Consider the following 22,318-nt stretch of genomic DNA (forward strand, 5'->3'; position numbering starts at 1 on the left):
CATACATGTCCTAATCTAAGCGAATACTTTTTCTATATCTCATAATTATTATTCTTCTTTCTTTTGGGAGTGGGAGGTCTTGGTGGTTATCATAACGTAATATTAATTTAGTTACTATTCTTCCTTCAGTTTGCTTTAGTCCAACCTAAACCTTTGTCCTTAGTTTTTCCAACAATCACTTCATGTTCTCCCCTCTGATCTCTCCTGTTCCACACCCCTTAACCATTTATCATCGGGCACCAAAATTTTCTTTCATCCGGTGTTCTTCTCCCCTTCCTAATCAAAGAATTAGGTCTGACTTAGCGATGGGAAAGAAACCGCATACATGCTTTGGAAAAGGCTCTTGATAATGATGCAACGCTCAGTTGAAAAAGCTCGCGGAGATCTTTGGGTACGGAGCCTCACTCCCACCTAACTGACGAAAGGTCTCGTGAAAAAGCTTCAAGTTCTTCGCATCGAGGGAGACAAGAAATTGACTCTAACCTTCTCGAGTTGATGCCCCAAACACGGGCTCGTGTCGCTTCCAAGTTGCACGCACTTCTCTCAGCTAACCGTATACGGCGACAACATGTATCTTTGCGTGATCCCCGGTCGATGGTGATGTGACCTAATCGAAGACACAACCAATGTTCCCAACACACATGTAAGTGACGAAAGCTTTGTCCTCTTGTAAGAAATCAGTGCAAGAAAACAGAAGATTGAGCACATGCGGGTGGTGTTACCTAATCTAATGCGTGGGGAGACACTTGTCGATGAAGTCTCTCCCTCTTTCTCTAGAAATCCTTATCTTCCTTTCTGAGACCACTTACTTGATGCCCCCTCCAATTCAAAATCTTTAAATTAATAACCAATGAACATAGGCATTTAAACTCTGCTTGAAATTATACAGAAATTTTATTCATTATTTGTAGATCCCAATGTATCCCTAATGCGTTACGGTTCCTTTTTAGCATTACAATTGATTCCGCTTGCTTCATAACTTATAAAATGACCGTTTCATGTACATAATCTATTTTCCTCTCTAGCACATACATCGTATCTATTCCTCTTGGAATATGGCACTTATGAGTAATGATGGGATGCTATGATTCTGGTTCCACCAGGGTAGTTCATCAATCATCGGCAGCCACTGTTTCTTGGAGTAGTTTGTCCTACCAAGCTGAGGAAAAAACATCGATGGGTCATTAATCGATGATCGTGCTTTTTGCCCGTCGTTGTGTGAGGAGTTGGTGATTTTTGTCATTTGAAGGATGGGCCGAGTCAGTCTAGAAAAAGGAAGAAAGAAATTGAATGTATGCGTGCATTTGTATGTATTAAAAATATAGATAAAAAACAAAGACGAAAGGCTTAAAATGTGTTCCATGTCTAGAAACCAATGAGATGTTTGGCTGAATTAGACATGTGATTTGAAACTCTCTTGAGCACCGATACGTTCCTCCTGTAGGTTGGGCGTGTGCCGAAAGTGCAGTAACTCTGACTTTATCCCAACGTGCAATCGATGGAGCAATAGGTAACAAGCTTGCTTGTAACGAGCAGTAGATAAAGATCAGATCGAATATTCTGGCTGCAAATGTGCAGCTTTCATAATAAAGCCCGGGGATAGTGTCGCTAGTCACCCACAGACCCAGAAAAATGCCTTTTTTTGGGAAGCCTAAAGCCCTTGTGCAAAAATAGTGTGCAGTGAACTTTTTTGCAAGAATTCCATCGAGAGAGAAGGATTATTATTAGTAACAAAAATTAATTGGATGAGTGACATGTGTAAATATAATTCGAATTCTTGTGCAAGTCAATCATCCACTGATGAGCACGTAAGTTAATTCTTACACTAATGTCACTATTAGTAAACTTAACAAAAATCATAGAGAGAACTATATCAATTAATTTCATATCTTAAATTATACAACCAATCCCATTGAGAGTAAGATCCCAAAGATGGTCTTTCAAGTTTCTTGATTGGCTCTTTGCCTCGAACAAATTTCTCATAAGCACCCTCTTCTCCTCCACTATTATATACTCAAACGTTTAAAGCCTTGCGGCACCAAGCATATGTGGTAAGAAGAGTTTACGAGCCGATCAAAGACGTCATGTTGGAATAATCGTATGCCGTGTACTTCCCTGCGGTGGATTTGGGCCGGTAAGCGAAAATGGCGTCGTGGGTCTTGAGGAGGGCTTTGGCCATGTCCTATATAGATAAAAAGAAATTTCCGACTATGGAAAAAGAGAAAAAAAATTAAACATATACATGTATTGTAGACACGTCATACATAAGATTAAAACAAAGACGGGAGGCTTAAAGGGGGTTCTATGTGAATTTCGCCCACTAGAAACATTTTGAGCTGGGCCTGACCCACCCAAATGATGGCCCGACTTGTCGGGCTGGTGAGCATCTCTGATGGGAGCCAGAAGCTTTAATTGAACTAGTAGACTTCCTCACCTCTTAAGGGGTGTCACCACGCCGCTCGTTCAAAATAAAGGTTTGAAGCCTCTAATCCTTTTTTTTCCCGATGAAGGCACATGTCACACAATTATAAACCCTAATTCAAATGGTTTCGCTATGATTTTTCAAAAGAGACCGATAGTCTTTTTATTCCTTTCTAATAACAAGAAAGCCCACCTTAGATAGATAAATTATGAACTCATGACATAATTCCACTAACTTCATAATCCAGGTGAGACGTGAACTAAAGTTAGGAAGAATGGTCCAAATATGGTGTGTGTCCAATCTATGCAAACAAGTGCGTTCCTTAACAATTAAATCGTTCCATGGAGTTAAAAAAAAATTGTCACGTTGACTTATTAATTGCAGTAGTCATCGAAAGATTTTTTTGCTCATAATTCAAAGGATTTGATTGCACAAAATAAAAAGTTTCGAGTACCAAATTGAACACATGACAATACTCAAAAAGATCAAGAGCGGACTTAAATCAATTTTCAAATGCCGGCACGTGGGATTACGAATTGGATTAATTAACATAATGACGACCAAAACGAAATCCTCCATGCCTAAGTGTCTCAACCTCACGAGCCCCATTGAATCAAAAGTCTTCATTCTACACCTCAAGAGGGGATGACAAGTCTAATTTCTATTGAGGTGGCGGCCTGTGATGGCATTCGATTGGTTGGACTCTTTTTGAAAATCCCATGCCCCGACCGGTTTTGGGCCGTGTTAGATTTTGGCTTTATTTTGGCAAAAACCTAAAGATAATGATGTAGACCTGAGTTCTAATATTATTTTTCACTAAAGTTGTAGTAAAGATGTCACAACCCCCTTCACTTAGAGATTGAGCTATGAGTTATTTTGCGACATCCCAAGCTTTGTCGCCGTCCCCAATTCATTTACTTCTTATTTATGCACATGCGAAAAAGCGTGAATATACAACTCCGACACAAATAACATGGGAATGTGAGATACAAACATCATTAATATACTTCATATATTATGTGAGTAGTGATGATTACAAGCCAATCTCATATACACAAAAGTGGCTTGGGGTATCCCTATCTCTACTACGGCGGGTACTAACTAAAATCGGGAACCCTTGTTTTACTACGTAGGGCTAGCATGCTCAAGCTTATTACGTAGGGCCAGTATGTTTAAGCCGGTATGCTTAATCGTGAACAATGAAAATATTCTGAGCGGCTCTTGGTTCTTTTGCACACTTCTAGTTTCGAGGGCCCTTGTCTATAGCTTTTTTATTTACATTCACATATACACATAAATGAGGAAAATTACTAAAAAAATCTTAAACTTATTGTAATTGTATCAATTCAATCATAATTTTTTTGGTCAATTTAGTTCTAAACTTTTTTACAATTATGTCAATTTAGTCTATTCGCCCAAACTTAGCCAATCGATGTGGAAATAAACAAACTTTTTTTTTTTCCTTTCTTCCTTTTTTCTTTGGTCGAGGCAAGTGAGGTCAGCCTTACTGGCCAATGGCAAGGCTTTACCTTAGCCAACCATGGCGGGGGCGAGCCTCACTTAACCATGGTGAGGTTGGTCTCGCTGTCGTTGGGTGAGGCCCTTCTAGATCTAGCGAGGATCGACCTTGTGAGTGGCTAGCAAGGTGAACCTCACCATGGCAGGGCGAGTTCGAGTTTCGCTGGCCATTGTTGATCGGCTAGAGGAAGAATAGAAAAAAAAAAAAAAAAAAAGAGGACAAACTAAAGAAAGAAAAAGAAAATAAAAAGGAAAAATTAGTAAAAAAATTCAAAAAAATTATTAAAAACGTATCCACGTCATCGTACATTGAACACCCAAAGTTCAAATTAGCGTTGACCGACCAAATTTGATCAGATGGACTAAATTTGCATAATTACATAAGATTTGGGACTGAATTAACAAAAAAAATTTAGGATTGAATTGGCACAATGATTTTTTTGGTGATTCTCCTCACACACAAATGTCTTTGGCAAATGGTGTGATATAGGCCCTTTAGTGACTATAGTCCATGTAAGATTAGCTATATCATAAATGGCGTGCTATTGTCAATAATAAATAATTATTGAAACTCAGTCAAAGGACAGAAGCTGGAATTTTCAACGAACAAAAAGAGTCCCTAGTCCTGGCCGTCGATCCCTGACCTCCTCACCTAATTTCTCCGCCGATCCATCAATTCTCCAACCTTCTCCCCCAAAAGCGTAGACATTCCCAGATATTTTTCCGGGCCCTCTTGAATTTTAGCCGATGCATCGTTTGGTAGTTTTTTTTTTTTTTTTGGTCGAAGCATCGTTTGGTAGTTAAAGCACGTGAAAAGCACGTTCCCATCAACTCGCTCGGGTCCATCCCTCCAGAAATCGGGTTTGGTAAAGGTCCCTTCGGACCCATTTTTTACCCTTTAATTTTATTCAATTAACATTTTGCATCTCATGCTTTTGGCTTTTTTTTTTTTTTTAATCCTAAAGGCTTGAAACTTCCACAAAAAGTAAAATTCTCTTAGTTTGAAAAATATATTATATTTTGATAGGAAAATATAAAAGATTTTTTCGTTTTTTATTTCAGTTTATATTATGAAAAATCCTAAACCCAAATCAGAAATGTTTATATTTATTAGCTTCCGTTAAATTTTTTCGTCATCAAATGGTTGAGTTGGATGAGATGTGACAGTTAACGGGTGTTTGTGATTTTACTACTTATTTGTCGTGGTATAATCTAATTTAATAAAAATCAATGGAGGATAAATTTATCGCGAATACATCAGTTTAACATAATTAATGAGAGTGTCCATGAATTCTCAACTCGATAATTTGAGGTGGTTACCAAACTATTAGCAAACTACTTTTAAGCATCGGTCAAAAGCTTAGATTTTTGATCGTTTTATGGTCTTTGCAATGTACCTGATGTCTCCTCAGATGGCCGCACCCACGCTCTCGTGCACTGAAGAAAACTCAAATAAACAAAGTCCAGTTGTCAAAATGCTTCTTCGATCCAGCAAAATGCTCATCATAAAAGTACATAGCGATGTTGACCCGGGCGTAAGACGGCGGCCCGACGAGCGCACAAAAAGCCATTTCGGCCTTTGCCTATTCAAAGCGAGAGGTACCGCAATTTCGCGTTGGCTGAAAATTCTGTTTAATGCGATTTTGAGTCCTTTTATTGTAAGACGCACGTTCGTCCTCTTCTCGCTGCCCCCCGCCGAACCCGCCCGTCGTCTCTGACTCGATCCGCCTCGGCCCCTCCCTCTCTCGCGCTCGCGCACGCCGGTCGTCCTCCGCCGGTCGCCGGCTGCCGGTCGCCGCTCCTCCGTCTCTCGCCGCCGCGGCTCGCCTCTCCCTCTCCAGGTCCTCTCTCCGCTTCCGAGATTAGATTCTCGCCCAAATCCGGCTCGGGCATGCGCTTTCTTTTTCGCTTCCGATCTGGCCTCGCGTCTCGGGATAGACGATTCGGTCGTTGGTTGTTTCTGTTTTTGGGAGAGATTGACGCGATTTGGCGGTCTTCGATTTCTGACCGGCGTCTCATTTTTTGAGAACGATTGGTCGTAATTCTCGGGTCTTGACATCTTGAGATTCGTCGGCGCATCTGTTTAGAGATTGATTCTTGCTTCCGCTGTCGTCGAAACCGAGTGTCGGAAGTCGAGACATGCATTTCGAGCATTGACAAGTGTTTCCAGAAGCAAGTTTTGTTCTTACAGTCGAGCTGCGACTTGATTTGTAGGCTGAATGTCTGTCTGGGATTACTTTTCAGTTTGCCATTAGATGGATATGTGCTTTTGTTTCTTTGCTTATGTCCTTTGTGATTTGTCTCCAGTGGTACCTACCGTTCGGGAGAGAAGATGTTGGGGGTTGTGAGGCAAAAAGTTAGCGCCGGCCGCTCGCCTCTCACGGTATGCTTTGGTGATTCCATGCTTATTTTCCTTGTAGTAGCACTCCGTTATTTATGTCTTTCTTGAATTCAATCTTCACATGTCCAGATTCTCGGGCAGACATTGCCATTCCTCCGTGCGGCAGCGGCACCATTGAGGAGTTACTCATCTGCATTTAAAGAGGCGAGTGCAGATTCTTATTTCTTTGTTAATCTCTCCAATTTGCTCAAAATAAGAGCTCTGCATATTGTTTGTGCACGCGTGATCATGTAGTTCTTAAAGGTTACCACAATTGCCAATGTGTTGGACCACACAGATTTGCTTATCCCATTATTTTGTGCCTTCCCTCATCACTAATAGAGCTGGGACTCTTCTATCAATCTCACTAAAGTATCTCTGCTGATTCAGATGACAGTGCGAGATGCTCTCAATTCGGCGCTTGATGAAGAAATGTCAGCTGATCCACGGGTATTCTTGATGGGTGAAGAGGTAAGTAAAGCAATTATCTGATGATGCTTAATTTTCGTGCTTCTTTGGCCCTTCTTTTGTGTTTCTTATGCGGCATTTCTTCTCCCTTTCAATTTAGGTTGGGGAGTATCAAGGTGCATACAAGGTCAGTTCTAGTCAAAGAGATGAACGTGTACCCTGTGGTTATGGTTAAGTGACATGTTCAGCTTTATTAATGTGTTGCTGCTTGATTCTGATTTGGATACGTACAGATATCAAAGGGTCTACTTGATAAATATGGCCCCGACAGGGTTCTCGATACCCCAATCACAGAGGTTATTCCTTTTGCATGATCTTATGTGATTTTTTTTTCCTCTCAATTTCATGTTCTCCAAGAAATGTACTCCTTTTTTATTGCAATACTTTCTCATTCCCATCTTTTGGTGCTGTTTTCAGGCCGGTTTCACTGGAATTGGAGTTGGTGCTGCTTACCACGGTCTCAAACCTGTTATAGAGTTTATGACCTTCAACTTCTCCATGCAGGTTAAGGGCTTTCCTAAATTATGTATGATAAGCACCTAAATTATGACATTATGCTATGACAAAATAAGATGCACCCTGGGATTGACCTTGGGTAAGGGCATTCCCATGCTTTGGGCTTAGGAATCGATGGTTGTGGGTACGATGTTTGTTTAGGGGAACTTGGGTGGGGAGTAGGTTGTTGTGCTTAGGGGTGAGCAGTTCTAGGGGAGGTTTTGGTTCCACTTGGAATGTGGAAGTTACCCTGTCGAAACCAGTTCCCAGTTTTTGAACTTGGAATCTACCTCGTGTTGCCTGAACCGGCCAATTCCTTTATTCATTTATTTACTTTTTTGGTTCATCTTTTTATTCTTTTTTTTTTGTGCTTCATTTTTAGCTAAACAAAATGAAAACTAAAGCAACAAAAAAATTTCCCGTCTTGATAGATAGAGTTACCATTTATAAGTGAAATCGTCTGAAAGTGAAATCGTCTGTCAAACCTAAGAAGAGAAGTTGTATTATGTTGTCATTTAGAGTAAATGAAAGTAAACTAGAAACATGTGTAAAATAATAGTGATTAGTTAATTTGAGGTTTTGAAAGTGCATAATGTATTGGATTTCTGCTGCAGTGGATATCCATATATGCTGCAGGTGGATTCTAATGTTCATGTCTTCCACTTGCATCAAAGCAAGTTTTAAACTAATCCTAGTAATGGAAGAACATATTGAATAACATTGGGAATGAAATGATGTTTGGAATTTCTGAAAGTTTGATACTACTAGTATGAAAATTGTTAAAAGATCTATAGATACCACTAGTTTTAGGATGGTCTGGTTCTCCAGTTCTCAATGTAGTTCTTCGGTTCTATAGTTCCAGTTCGGTTCATACTTGGGAATTGGGAACTGGATAGAGAAGTTCTGGAACTGGGAACTGGACCAATCTTTAGGGTCTGTCCAGTCCGGTTTCTGGTTCTACCTGGAATCATGCTCACCCTGCCTGTGCTAGTTACCCTCCAGGTGCAAGGCTAATTACGGTCGTGCTTATGGATTATCAAAAAATGACGTGACATTGGGTAAATGGCTACTGTGAGTTGTGACGGCGTTGTATGGACAACTATGTCAATTTTTTGACTCAGGATATTGTAATCGTTACAATCAGAAAATTTTAATGGAGCATTCTTATGAAATCTCTCAGGCTGTTTGTTTTACACATCCTCTTTGGCAGAATGTTTCTCATCATGCTAGTATGTTTTTACTAGGGAATCTTGTGGTACTTTCAATGGGTTGGCATATTCTGCTTGTTGTTTTTCACTCAGTCCAAAAGAAGTAGGTAGATATCATGATCAAAATGACAGACCAAAGAAACCTAAAAATTCATGTAATGGATAATTGTCTGTATTTCTAAAGGGTTTTGTTAATCAATTATACAACATGGTTGCGAGATGGTTTGAATAGATGCTCTAAACTAGGTTAAGAAGTGAAGTGGGCCTTTTATTTTTGTCTTGACTATGAAGTATGAGGATGATGATTATATCTCTATTGTACTTGTAGGTCTCCGATTGAGATACGCGTTGTGAATGAAATCTCAAATACATGAATCATGAATCGAGAATTGACTCAAATCATTGATCAAGAATTGACTAATTTTTCTAGGCATGAACTCATATGAAGCAAGTGGAAAGTACAAAACTTGCGTTTTCAGCAAAATTCATGATCGAAGACAAAGATGACTAATTTTTTACTACATATCATGAGATTTTGGTGGGATCATTGTCAACTATTTTAAAAACTTAAGCTGTTACATAAAAGAGGGGTTTGCTATTATTTAAGTATTCTAACACTTCCTATCACGCTTAGTCTGGTCTTTTTGCCTAGTATTAAGTGTGGACATATATAATTGGGGTGGCAAATGAAGACTAGAAAGATTTGAACTCAGGATCTTCTACATTGATATCAGATATTGGTGGGATCATTACCAAGTGTTCTAAAAGTTCAAGTTATTAAATGAAAATGTGGTTTATTATTATTTAAGTATTCTAACACATATAAAGCATAACATAAGATATTATAGCATATTATTGTTCTTAAGAAGTATGACATCTGCAAAAAAGAAGATTTATGTGCCATATCATATAAGTTATTCAAATTTTCAGTTATATTATGATGAAACTATAAAGAATATTGAATACACCATTAAAGGAAAATTTGTTACTGTCCATTTGTTTTGCTTAGACAATGACCTAAAGTTGACCTAATAAGACATTTTTGTTTATACGGATTTACCAGTTTTATTGCATCAGATTGGATTCAGATATCATAAATGCTTTACATTGTCAAAAGTTTGATTTGTTTTGTAGTTATTAGAGGTTTGTTCTAATTCATTTGCTAATATAAATCCTGGCTTTATCTTCAGGCAATTGACCACATCATTAATTCAGCTGCAAAATCGAATTATATGTCTGCTGGCCAACTGTCAGTACCTATTGTTTTTAGAGGTCCAAATGGAGCTGCTGCAGGAGTTGGCGCTCAACACTCTCACGTATGACTGTTTTATGTCTAACCTTTTAGCACTTGGTGTCTTTACAATTGATGGATTGAGTGTCTCGACCACTGGATGAGCACTGCTTGTGATTACATATAACTGATCCTTTTTGTTTTGGCCATAATAATGACTGATTCCATTTAGTTGATTATTTCCAGTGTTATGCCTCGTGGTATGCCTCTTGCCCGGGCTTGAAAGTATTGACTCCATACTCTTCTGAAGATGCCCGTGGGCTGTTGAAAGCTGCCATAAGGGACCCTGATCCTGTAGTTTTCCTCGAGAATGAGTTATTGTGAGTAGTTTTTCACTATTGGATTTGTATGCATTTCTCTTTCTGATTTAGGGGTAACTCTGAAGTAATATTTGGGATTCAGATATGGTGAGTCATTCCCTGTTTCAGCTGAAGTGCTAGATTCCAGCTTTTCCCTTCCCATTGGAAAAGCCAAGGTATTTCTTAATCATGTGAATTTTGCAGAACTGGTAATTTCATATGGTCAATTTTCTCATCTTTTCCGCCTTTTACTTTCAACAGATTGAGAAGGAAGGGAAGGATGTGACGATAACGGCTTTTTCAAAGATGGTGGGCCTTGCTCTCAAGGTTTGTCTTCCATCTATTATCTGCCTTTTATTGCCTGAGATGCTATATATTGTCCTTGCCAGTTGGAACACGTATTTACAGGAAATGTATCAACCTTTAGTTTGCTCTTTTCTTGTGAATCCCCTTTAGTGACTGATCCCCTTTCAAGTGAGTTCTATGGGAAATGCATGCCTCTAGGTTTGCTTCAGTCACTAGGCTGACATTTAATTTGATTATACTAATCTAAATGAGATTTTTGCCTATTGTTCAGGCAGCTGATATTCTTGCAAAGGAAGGAATTAATGCTGAGGTAAATTAATTTTCTGTAAGGCTTACAGAAAATTGATTTATGTTAAATGTTTGTAAACTGAAGCAATCCTTCTAATCCAGGTCATTAATTTGAGGTCTATTCGACCTCTTGATAGAGCCACTATCAATGCTTCAGTCCGGAAAACCAATCGGCTTGTGACCGTTGAGGAAGGGTTCCCTCAGCATGGCGTCGGTGCTGAGATCTGGTTTGTCCTCTCTCTTTGCTACTTAATTTTCTAATTTCAGTAACAGAGGCACAAATAATCTCTGCTACTTGTTTGTGCAGCACATCAGTTATTGAGGAGAGCTTCGGTTATCTCGATGCACCAGTCGAGAGAATCGCTGGTGCTGATGTTCCCATGCCTTATGCAGCCAACTTGGAGAGGATGGCTGTCCCTCAGGTCGATTAACTTCCTTCAGATTCTTCTACGTAGTTAGTAGATGTAGTCACCTGAGGCAGACTGCTTGAAGAGTGCCCTTATCTCTATTTCACCACCTCTTCTTCACTGAATCTGCATACACAAAACTAAGAAATCTCTTATCAGCATTACTTGAAGAATTGGAGGGGTTTCTAGCACTGCCTAGCACCTGACGTGCTTTGGTTTCTCATCGTGCATTGTGCAGGTTGAAGATATTGTTCGTGCGGCAAAGCGAGCTTGCTACAGATCCGTGCCAATGGCTGCAGCAGCTTGAATTGACGGGAGAAAAACCAATAAAGATTTTTTTTCGAGCCGAATGTTGGCTTTGCTGAATTAGTTAGGTTTCCGGTTTAATGGATATGGATGTCCACATACAGAGGCGACATCTTCTCCTTTTGTTTGTTGGCCTTCTTGGGGGGTGGTTGCTTTTTGCCAGAAGTGTTGAACTGCTATAATTTTCTTGGAAAGTTCATCTTTTCTTATCATGAAGGAATAACTTTTGCTGTCCGAAAGTGGAAAATGGCAATGGCGTTGGAAAGAAGCTTCGTTGACATTTTTATTTTTCGAAATAAAGTATAGCAAGACGTTTTTTTTTTTTTTGGGGGGGAAGCCTATTGGTTCTGGTACTTGAAAATCATGGTGCTTGATCTTCTTCCTCTCGTGAGCACTTGCGGTGCTATTTTGCTGCACAGCGTTTTCACTTTTCATTACTAGTTATCTGCCGCCTAGGTAGAAAATCCTACTCTAAAGACAAATGTGAGTTGGCCCATACTGGACATGGGCCGGAGCTGTCGATTTGCATTCTCGTGACGAATTTGGATTACGAGGTTTTTTGGGTCATTTACGGGCATTTCGAACATTGCTTCTCTTCTCAGGCGATGTAAAGTATGAATGTGTATCGATTTTTATCAGTAGATGGTTTTGCCAGGTATATGTTAGTTAATGTGAATGCGTGACGATCTTATACTCATTTGTTAGTCGATAGAGAGTAGGGGTGAGCATAACCGCTTAAACTAAGGTGACAAATTTTTAGAATAGAAATTAGTTTCTAGTCAAAAATTGATTTCTTAATTTTTATATCCTAAACAAGTTTTGAATAAAAAAACGCGTTTGATAATAATTTAAAATTTTTCAATTTTAAAATAGAAATTCATTTAATAATAGAATAAAATTTTTATTTCTAGGGGGCTGGCATTCGATGTCCCCATGGGTGATGGGTAGGTGGGGGACCGACATATGGCATCTAGAGGTGGGCGGTTGGCGTCGTCTCACAGGAGACGGGTGGACAGCGGGTGGTAGCGGCGGGTAATGATGAAAGTGAACGATGAGAAGAGTTTTTATTTTTCATTCTTATTCCAAAAATAGAAAAATTAAAAATCTTAGCTTTTGATTTCTGCTTCAAATTTATTTATGAAATAAAAATTTGTTCCAAAAATAAAAAATGAAATTGCATTATCAAATGGGTTTCTATTCTAAATTTGTTCCGGATGACAAAAAATAAAATAAAATAGAGAAATAGAGTTTTGTGTGCGCCCTAAACCAAATCGAGTAGCTTTGGGTGGTTCTAAGGGGCATCGATTCGATTTACAATTTCAAGATAGGGTTTGGACTACTTGAATCAGACCAATTTAAGTTTTTTTTTTTTTTTTATTATCTCTAAACAAATTAGAGTGTAAACCTAAACCTATCCCGTCTCACTTATAAGAGATGGTGAAGCAACTCTTTATTTCTTTCACATTGTTGCACTAATCATTTAGCTTGCTCCTTTTCTCTTGTTTCTTTTTCTTTCTTTTCTTGTAAAGATTCACTAATTTTACCATTCTTGCTTATTCTTTTTTTTTTTGGTCGGTACCTCTCTTGCTTATTCACATATTCCTTAAATTTGTGAATTTGCTAATTATGAAAAAAAATCCACCAAATCCTCTTTTTTTTTTTTTTTTTTTTGAGCGTGTCCCTATAATCACGGCCCCATTATCTCTTAGCCTTCCTCGCAAATCTTGGATGAAATCCCATATTTGAATTGCAATATAAACCGACAATTCAATTAATCCAAAATTGTCAATCAAGATACGTGAATTCACCCGTTCTATTGGACCACCGGAAACCAGACCAGTTGACCTGGTCCCACCGGTTCACGGTTTTAGAAATGGGAAACTACCGGACCAGACCGGAACCGATCTGGCGAGGGGGGTCTCCAAGCGAGCATGGTTTCACAGCTTGGAGTCCATCCCACCGTCAATTTGACGTCCACCTCTTTTCGTGACGTTGACGCGCACGCGTGCTTACGGTGGTGCCGGAGGCAGGGGATCGCAGCCCAGCAAGCCACGTACGCTGCGACATGTCCAACACGATGCCGAATCTAATCCCAAAGATCCCCACGTACTCCTCACTCCTCTCTCTTTTTAAGATTTTCCCCACTTACTTTTTCATACATGATTTTGTTTTTCGCTACGCCAGCATTGAATCGACGGCCATCAATTGCTTATTCGCGATGTCTTAATTCTTGTAACCATTTCGTATCGAGGAGATTAAATATGATTAATATTCTAAAAAATTCTAAATTAGTATAGTAGCGATAAATTTATTTCAAATTGATTTTTTACCATTAAAAACTCTAAATTAGTACACCTTTTACAAAAAAATTAGTACATTGGTAATAAATTTAGTCTTTATTAATTTTCGTTAAATTTTACTATCAAATTACTAAGTTGGATGATACATGACAGTTTACTGGTGTACTAATTTGAGATAGTTATATAATTTTTATGGTTTTTTTGTGGTATTAATCTAATTTACCGGATAGGAAATTTATCACAAATATATTAGTTTAAGTTTTAGTGGGATTTGAAGAAAATTTATTATAAGTATATCGGTTTATGACTTTTTTGTGGTAGGTGTACTGATTTGAGGTTTTTTGTAATAAAAAAATTAGTTTTAAATAAATTTGTTATACATGTATTAATTTGTGACTTTTAAGGTATTAACTCAATTAAATAATAGTTTTTGGGAATTTCTCAAGAGAAGAAAGGAAAACAACGACCGTAAATTTGTGGCATGTGTATTGATGTGAGATTTTTTACGAGAACAATTAATTTATGATAAGTTTATTATAAATATATGAATTTATGATTTTTTAAGATATTAAGTCAATTAAATAATGGTCCTCGGGAATTTCTGAAGAGAAGAAAGGAAAATGACGACGAAGAAGAAGAAGAAGAAGGACGGTTGAAGCAGGAGACGGACGCTCTCACTTGGAGACTCCACCAACTGGACCGACTCTCCTGTTTGTCCTCTGGCGCTCAGCACTGAGCATACCCAACAGTCTCTCCCTTTCCAACTCTCACTCTCTCTCTCTCTCTCGCCTCGTTCTCGTCAGCGGATTCTTCCATGCTCCCTCCCTCCCTCTCCTACAAATCCCGACGCTCCTCCTCCTCCCTCCTCCACTCGAGACGGCCAGGCGGCCCCACCAACGCTGATCTCCTAGACCTCCACCGCTTCTTCTTCTTCTTCTTCGTCGTCGATCGGCGCCTGCAACTACTCGGAATCGGATTCCAGAGGTCAGTCCCCGTTTCCCTGCTCCGATGATCGGTCCTCTTCCGGCGTCGCGATTCGACCGCCGCATTGCTCGCCGTCTCGCTCGAATCGCGGGAGATTCGCTGAATTCCCCGTTTCCACGTCCTCCGCTTGTTGTCCGCGTCGCTTTCAGCGGGTTTTCCGTGCTTCGCTTTGCTTAGCTCGCGCCTAGTGCTCCGTGCACTCGAGGTTATGCGTCTTCGAGTATACGTTTGGACTCGTTTGTTTATTGGCTTTTTGACTTTTCAAAGGGCTGGGGAGGAGTCTTGTCTACGTCAGCTGAAAAATGCAAGGGGCCGCGCTTGCAGTCAAAGCGAGGACGGGGTGTGGATTGGGCTTGACTGGATACCACGGCGAGTGCGGAGGTCGGAGGGGTTCGAGATCGAGCGTTCGCATGAGCGGCGGGATCGGTTGCTGCGGGTTGCGTCGCGGCTCGGCCTTCATGGAGACCGAGCTCGCGCGCGCCAGGATCGGGTTCGGGAGCTTGCTCAGGTCCTCGGCCAAGGCCAAATCGGTCAGGGCTCAAGCTTCTGGTGAGCTAACTCGTTTGCTGGATTCCCTTCCTTATCGTTCTCTCTGCCCTACGTGTTGTGTTGTGGCTGTTCGTGTGCGCGTGTTAAAGCCTGTGGCACATGTTCGAAAAGCGGTTAGTTTCGTGCTGTTTTTCTTGTCGTGAGAGAAGTGAAATATAGGTTTGCTTCAACTTAAGAAGTTTATGGGTTGTGAAATGACATCTTGGAATGCTTTCTGATCTGCTATGTATTAGTTTGTTGCTTCAAGTAATCATATGCTTGGTATATTAGTGGTCTATGTATAATAAATCTTTTTTTGCCTTGTGATTTTTCACCATGCTGATTTGATTTTGATTTTTTGCTGAGGTTCAGAAGAAGATATTGAGGGTGTTGCTCCTCTTAAGCCGCAGACTGCATCTTCAGGCATAGTCTTACCTTATGTTGGCGTGGCCTGTCTTGGAGCTATCTTGTTTGGCTATCATCTAGGGTATGGCTTGATTAAATATCGAGTGCCATAAGTTCGTCTTTCTGTGGTTAGTTTCGAATGTTACATTTGACCAAAGAAATTGATGGGTGATCCTCTTGGCTATTCTTTGCATTTTTGGTAGAACTCTTGGACTACCATCAGTGAAATTCTTACTTTATTGCATCCGTGAAGCGTTTCATGATTCTCTTATGAGGCAGGGTGGTGAATGGCGCTCTTGAGTACCTGTCTAAGGATCTTGGAATTGCTGAAAACACTGTCGCACAAGGCAAGTGCATTTCATTTTCCACCTGTGTTACGGTCTTTGATCCTTTTCGTCTCTTGTTCCCTACGGCGCCCTTACCTTGTTTTATGTACCTCATGGGCGTGAACTGCTGTGCTTCACCCCACCAAAGAAGCATTACTTAATTGTGATGAACTAAGATTTCTTGACTCACTTAGTTTGGAGGTGATTACGAACATAAAAGCAATGGTAATGAGTATTAAATCCTCAACAAACTATCGCTGCTGATCTGTTGCTATTTGTCATGTTGCTTTGTTCTTGCTTTCTGTGGGGTTGAACCTCATGTTGTAATATCATGCAGGGTGGATTGTCAGCACACTTCTTGCCGGTGCCACTGTTGGTTCATTTACTGGAGGTGCATTGGCTGATAAATTTGGCAGGACAAAGACTTTTCAGTTAGATGCAATCCCTTTGGTTGTTGGAGCCTTTCTTTGGTATGTTTCTTCATGGGTTCACGCTTTTTGTCATGCATAAGCATTCCTGAATTCAAACTGACCTGTGTCAATAATGAAGTGCCACTGCCCAGAGTGTGCAGACTATGATAATTGGTCGTTTACTTGCTGGAATTGGAATTGGCATCTCTTCTGCTATTGTGCCACTTTACATTTCTGAGGTACTTGCATATCTTTAACTAAGTATGGTCACTAAAATTTAAATTCAACACTGCTCACTTTCTTCGTGATGGTCAGATCTCTCCTACCGAGATTCGTGGTGCTCTTGGATCAGTGAATCAACTTTTCATATGCATCGGGATTCTTGCCGCACTGGTTGCTGGGTTACCCTTAGCAGGGAACCCTTTATGGTACTTCTATACACTACAGATATTAGTAAAATTTTCTCCAAAGTTGTCTTTCATCAGTTTTCTGCTCAATACTGTTGCTTTACGTATTAACATCAAGAGTAAAGAAGAAGTAGGTGGAATAATTGTTGTTTTTGTTTTGTGTGCAATTTCTTCTGAGGTAGTTTCTAGTTGTGAATGAGGATTACTTGCTTTAGTGACAGAGTCTGGAAGAGAGGTCTTGTAATTTGAGAGCTTAGATGCCATCTATCTCTGATTTTGAAATGTCATTCTGAAGGAATAGTGTGGAATGTTCATTTATTTCCTATTGTGCTATGACAGGTGGAGGACAATGTTCGGGATTGCACTAATCCCTTCTGTTCTCTTGGCATTGGGAATGGGATTTTCTCCAGAAAGTCCTCGATGGCTCTTTCAGGTAATGAGTTGGCTTATTTATGAGTTTTACAAAAGTCCATAATGTCAGCAATTTATGTACCTGCCCTAGCTTCTAATGCAAAAGAGAAAGCATAGTTTTTTAGCAAGTTCATTGATGAGAGCACTGAGGTATGGGTATTCTATTTGAAGCAAGGAAAAATTGTTGAAGCTGAAAAGGCTATAAAGACGCTATGTGGAAAGGACAAGGTAGCTGAGGTTATGCAAGATTTAACTTATGCTAGTCAGGGCGGCTCTGCTGAACCAGAAGCTGGATGGTTTGACTTATTCAGCAGCCGCTACTGGAAAGGTAATTCTATCAGGAGTTATGAAGAGCCCAATATATTTGTCTAGAGAAATTTCTTTGACATATATGATGTGCATAGTATTGCTTATATATATATTTGCTTCAGTTCCAATTAAACCAGCTGCCGTTGGTGTAACAATATGGAATGATGTAATTTGGAAATCAATATGTGTTGCATCACATCTGTGTAACAGGTCCTTGTTGTCATATATGAGTAAACCAAAATAATAGTGGTCTTTTAGCCTTGTTCATACTGATTGAGCCTCATGATTGGAGTTGACTGAGAAATTACGATTTGGTTCATGCACCACTTCAACTAGTTCATTCATTTGTTATCCCACTAGGGAGCAATTTTATAGCGCCTTTTTGTGACATTGTTGCTGAAGCATTGTGTCTACTTTTGTTTGAGTTATGCTGTCAACGTGATAAATTCTGTAGTGTCTGAACAATATAAGATGTTTTCTGCCACTTGCATTGCTTGCGTTTTAGTTTGTGTTATTTCCTTAGAGTAGTAGCATGCTTCTTAGCTGCCTAGAGATGTAATGTCCAATATGTGGCATTCATAATATGAATCATCGGTTGTGCCTGCCAAAATTCCATTCCCTTATTGTTCGATCCTTTAATTTATTCTACATTCTAGTAATTTTCGTACATATCTTGCTTGGTTTTATCTTCATCAGTTATTTTCTAAAATAATCTTGATATCCAATCCTTCATGGATAATTGATAAAGCTGATTTTGAGCAGCAAATGGTAAAGATAGTTGGTAGCAGATAAGCATTCTTTTTGAGAGTGGCATTGTTTTTGTTGTATTCCTGCTTATTCTCAGAAAATGATCACATTATCAGCCTCATCATGCTTTGGCTCTCATTTTCTTTATGCAGTCGTGAGTGTTGGGGCAGCACTCTTTCTATTTCAACAGTTGGCTGGTATTAATGCTGTTGTATATTATTCTACATCTGTTTTCCGGAGTGCTGGCATTGCATCTGATGTTGCAGCAAGTGCTTTAGTTGGGGCAGCAAATGTTTTAGGTTAGTTTTTTCGTCTCATCTTCACGAGTCTGAGCAAATATACTATATTCTAGATAAGTTTCTAAGGGGTGCATATTTTGGTATGCAGGGACAACTGTTGCCTCCTCTTTGATGGACAAGCAAGGGAGAAAAAGTCTTCTGATGATAAGCTTCACTGGAATGGTACAGTTCCTTTACTTAAGAATCAGAAACGGATTAATTACCTTCTCCTATAGTTTGAGTATTGCCTCTAGTGGAGCATGTTGCCTAATAATATGTGTAGGGTAAATCGTCTTTTCCAGCTAGATGGTACTGTTTCTTTCCCTGATTTTAAATCCTTGATAAACTACATGCCATATTATAATCTCTTGTTTTTTCTTTTTTCTTTTTTCATCCTGAAATTAACTTATTGTATGAGAGTCTAGTGTTTATTGATCAACTTAAAAACGATTGGTGGTAATGATTTTGGAACCAGAGAGTTTATTCTTTGATTCTTATAACTGAAGATCAGTCAATTTCACACTCCTGGTCACTTGTGCGAAGTTCTGTTATGACCTTATCGACTCTGTTATAGCATCTCCACCTTATAATGACCCATAATGTGAACATGAGCCAGAGAGCCAGAGTTTGTTCAGATTTTGGTTCATTTAAGTTTTTTATTCCAATGTGTAATAAGATCTTTCTTCTCGCAATAACTAGTGGTGCTTCTCTGCTTGCCTCCTGATCCCATGTAACACCTTTGTTGTAGATGGCTACGGCTTTTTCTTTGATTGTCAGGCGTGAATTTATCTTGCTTGGTAATTTCATCACACAGATCTCCAGTGCTAAACCGGGTTGATATTGGGTGGCATCCATAGCCTCCATTGGTATTGAACAGATGCCTAATGGACTTGGATCCTTGGGACTTGATAGAGTGGATGTTTCCTGTTGGTGATTTTAATGTCTTATTGTTGCGACTCAGCGTGTTCTCTGTCCACACCCACACAAACAACCCTTCCCCCCACCCCATTGTTATCCTTCCGGATATAATCTCCTCTTTTGGGTCTTTTTTCCATCTTTCCCTATTGGTTTTTATTTATTTATTTATTTTTGGTCGAATCTTTCCCTATTGGTTGGATGCTTATATTATTCCCCCTTTTTTGAAGGCTACTTCCATGTTGCTTCTTTCCTTGTCCTTCACCTGGAAAGTCTTAGCACCTTATGCTGGCCCTCTTGCAGTAGTTGGAACTGTGCTGTGAGTTTTCTTATTTGATTAGCAAAGTTTGTGGGCTTCATTTTCTTGTATGAGTTGTTACATAATTTTACTTTGATTCTGTTTCTTTAGGTATGTCTTGTCATTCTCTCTTGGTGCTGGACCTGTTCCTGCACTGCTTCTGCCAGAGATATTTGCCTCTAGAATCAGAGCAAAAGCCGTCTCTTTATCACTTGGCATGCATTGGGTGAGTTTGACAAACTTGATCACGTCTTCATGGTTATCGCTGTTTTCTGGATTATCTTTCATTTAAATAACTTACTCTTGTAACGATGTACAACTGTAAACAACAAAATGGATTCACATTCTACTGAAAATAAGTTTTATGCTCTCACCTGCACAATCCTCGTGATACTAAGGGAATTTCTTATCTGCCAGATCTCCAACTTTGTGATCGGGTTGTTTTTCTTGAGTTTCGTGAACAAGTATGGAATCAGCTCAGTGTACCTGGGATTCGCGGCCGTCTGTCTCCTTGCTGTCTTGTATATAGCTGGTAACGTTGTGGAAACGAAGGGGAGATCCCTGGAGGAAATTGAACGTGCTCTTAACCCGTCAACTTGATCAATGCGGACAATTTCTTCTGTAACTACACATCCAAGGAGATCGTACCAGTATGGTTACTCTCTTCTTTTCCTGCAGATAGCATTTCCATTTTCATTTAGGACTCGACCCAGGGACATACTGGATTTTCCTTTTCCCTTAAGATGTTCTTCTATGTTGTATCTCAAGTCAGTCGTCAAGAGGCTCTGTTTTGCTCTTTTTTTGGATTGAGTACTTGACTTCTAATTCTAGGACACGTTGTGGTGGGTTGAGAAGGAATAATCTGGGTAGCAGATGACAACTCTGTTCATCGTTGTATCTCTTGAGCGGAACCTCATGTATCTAGTTGAACTGTTGGATTGGCTGATTTTCAAACGACGTCAAAATAAGATGGAATCTTTCCTCAGGTGCTGTGATGGAAATAGGAGAACCGATGAAATGAATCGCAGTGTAAAACGAGATCTGTGTTTGCCTGGACCGAAAATTTAGGAAAGACGAAAAGGGTAAAATGCTCTGAGCCTGGATGGTAATGTAAATGAGTTTGGCATGATGGAAGGGCTACTGGAGTGGAGATGAACTTGGAATATTTTGACATGGTCACTAGCTTTCTTTCCCTACGAATGAGCGAGAATGACAGGGTTCTGATTCCAACAAGGAGCACGGTCTATTCACGAACTTCTTCGATTGCCTTACTGCACCCTGATGCATTTATTTTTGCGGTACAAGTGCCTCTGTCATCCCTATCCGGGAGCATGCTACAACGCTGAACTAGTTTCGGAACGTTACAAGAGCCGGACTTGTAAAATCTCAAGGTCATACGGAATGCCGATTGGAGTTCTCTGTCAGGCATTGTGCTCCCGGGATCAATCCGGCTAAAGAATCTCCCTACCTAAAAAAAGATCATAGATTCGCAAAGCATCTGGAGGAAGCCAAAACGCCAGTATCATAAAGTGCATTGGATATTTGATATTGAGTAGGCAAAAAGTGAAAATCGCAGGCCCATGACACTAAGGGCACGTTTGGCAACTTTAGATCTAGGTCGCAAATAGTGTTTGATTCTGATTCTTTTTCGTCGTGTGACCAAGTGGCCCTTGCCGTGGTGTCCTATTCTTGCAACTTGAGACGTTGGGCGCAATGCAATGCAGCGGCCACCTACCCTTCGCCGACCAACTATTTTTTCCTTTCTTTTTATTACAAAAAGTCATTTATAATAAAAATTTTACTCAAAAATATTTCATTTAACTAAATACAATTTGTATTTTGAAAAATTCCTTTAAGTTAAAGTCATTTACATTTCCCAATGTCTATTCTAAAAATTTAACCAAACGCACTAGAAATCAGGAGGTGTTCCCTTTTATTACACTAAGAGCGCGTTTGGCAACTGTTTTCGAATAAATTTATAATAAAATCAATTTGAGTTATAAATAAAAATAGAGTCAATGAGTTAAAAAGTTTTTTTTTTTAGGAAATAGTTTCGAATCAAACCAATTTTTTTTTTTTTTCTCTTCTTTCTAGTTTTTTTTTCTTCCCCTTCCATCTTCTTCATCTGCCGCAAAGCGTTGTCGCTGTCCACCATTGTTGGTTGGTGACGACTAGTTGGGCAAAATTTGAGCTTAGGCGAGCTTGTCGATTTTAGGCTTGCCTTTTTGCCATCGGAGAGGCTCAATAATTTTTCATTTTATTTTTTGTATTTCTTAAAAAGCATTGAGGTCTCGCCTCGGCCTCCTTGGCCACGAACTTAATTAGTATCGAATGGCGAGCAGAAGCAACAAGCCTCATTGAGCCCGGTGACCCAAAGCGAGCTAGGCGAGACTCAACAGACGAGGCAGCCTTCGTATCTTTATTATTTGGATTATTGACGTCGTAAAAGATATTAAAAATCTGGTCATCTATTTAATATTGTCGTCCTAAGGTCAATGATTAACCAAAAGCTCAAGAAGAAGAAAATAAAAGTAAAAAGAAATCAAAAAAAAAAGGAAAAAAAGTGATAAAAAGAAAAAAAAATATTAAAAATATTAAAAAGAATGATTTGG

At 39.5% G+C, this 22,318-nt stretch overlaps 2 protein-coding genes across 2 annotated transcripts; both read left to right on the forward strand.

Moving 5' to 3' along the window:
• Window positions 1-5,727: 5,727 nt before the first annotated feature.
• LOC104449441 (pyruvate dehydrogenase E1 component subunit beta-1, mitochondrial) lies at window positions 5,728-11,684 on the forward strand. The gene is made up of 15 exons (XM_010063600.3): window positions 5,728-5,781; window positions 6,248-6,323; window positions 6,411-6,485; window positions 6,711-6,791; window positions 6,889-6,915; window positions 7,022-7,084; window positions 7,206-7,292; window positions 9,682-9,807; window positions 9,969-10,102; window positions 10,185-10,257; window positions 10,343-10,408; window positions 10,659-10,697; window positions 10,778-10,902; window positions 10,983-11,097; window positions 11,321-11,684. Exons 2-15 carry the CDS (start codon window positions 6,273-6,275, stop codon window positions 11,387-11,389), a joined length of 1,131 nt encoding a protein of 376 aa, XP_010061902.3. The 5' UTR covers window positions 5,728-5,781; window positions 6,248-6,272; the 3' UTR covers window positions 11,390-11,684.
• A 2,654-nt stretch (window positions 11,685-14,338) lies between these two features.
• On the forward strand, window positions 14,339-20,691 carry LOC104449443 (plastidic glucose transporter 4). Its single transcript, XM_010063601.3, has 14 exons — window positions 14,339-14,672; window positions 14,940-15,221; window positions 15,573-15,687; window positions 15,885-15,952; window positions 16,269-16,401; window positions 16,481-16,580; window positions 16,657-16,769; window positions 17,088-17,181; window positions 17,331-17,487; window positions 18,368-18,514; window positions 18,603-18,676; window positions 19,639-19,727; window positions 19,818-19,932; window positions 20,124-20,691. The coding sequence occupies exons 2-14, from the start codon at window positions 14,975-14,977 to the stop codon at window positions 20,304-20,306; spliced, it is 1,635 nt and encodes a 544-aa protein (XP_010061903.2). The 5' UTR covers window positions 14,339-14,672; window positions 14,940-14,974; the 3' UTR covers window positions 20,307-20,691.
• The last annotated feature ends 1,627 nt before the right edge of the window (window positions 20,692-22,318 follow it).

Source organism: Eucalyptus grandis, chromosome 6 (genome assembly GCF_016545825.1).
Source record: "Eucalyptus grandis isolate ANBG69807.140 chromosome 6, ASM1654582v1, whole genome shotgun sequence".
Taxonomy (NCBI): domain Eukaryota; kingdom Viridiplantae; phylum Streptophyta; class Magnoliopsida; order Myrtales; family Myrtaceae; genus Eucalyptus; species Eucalyptus grandis.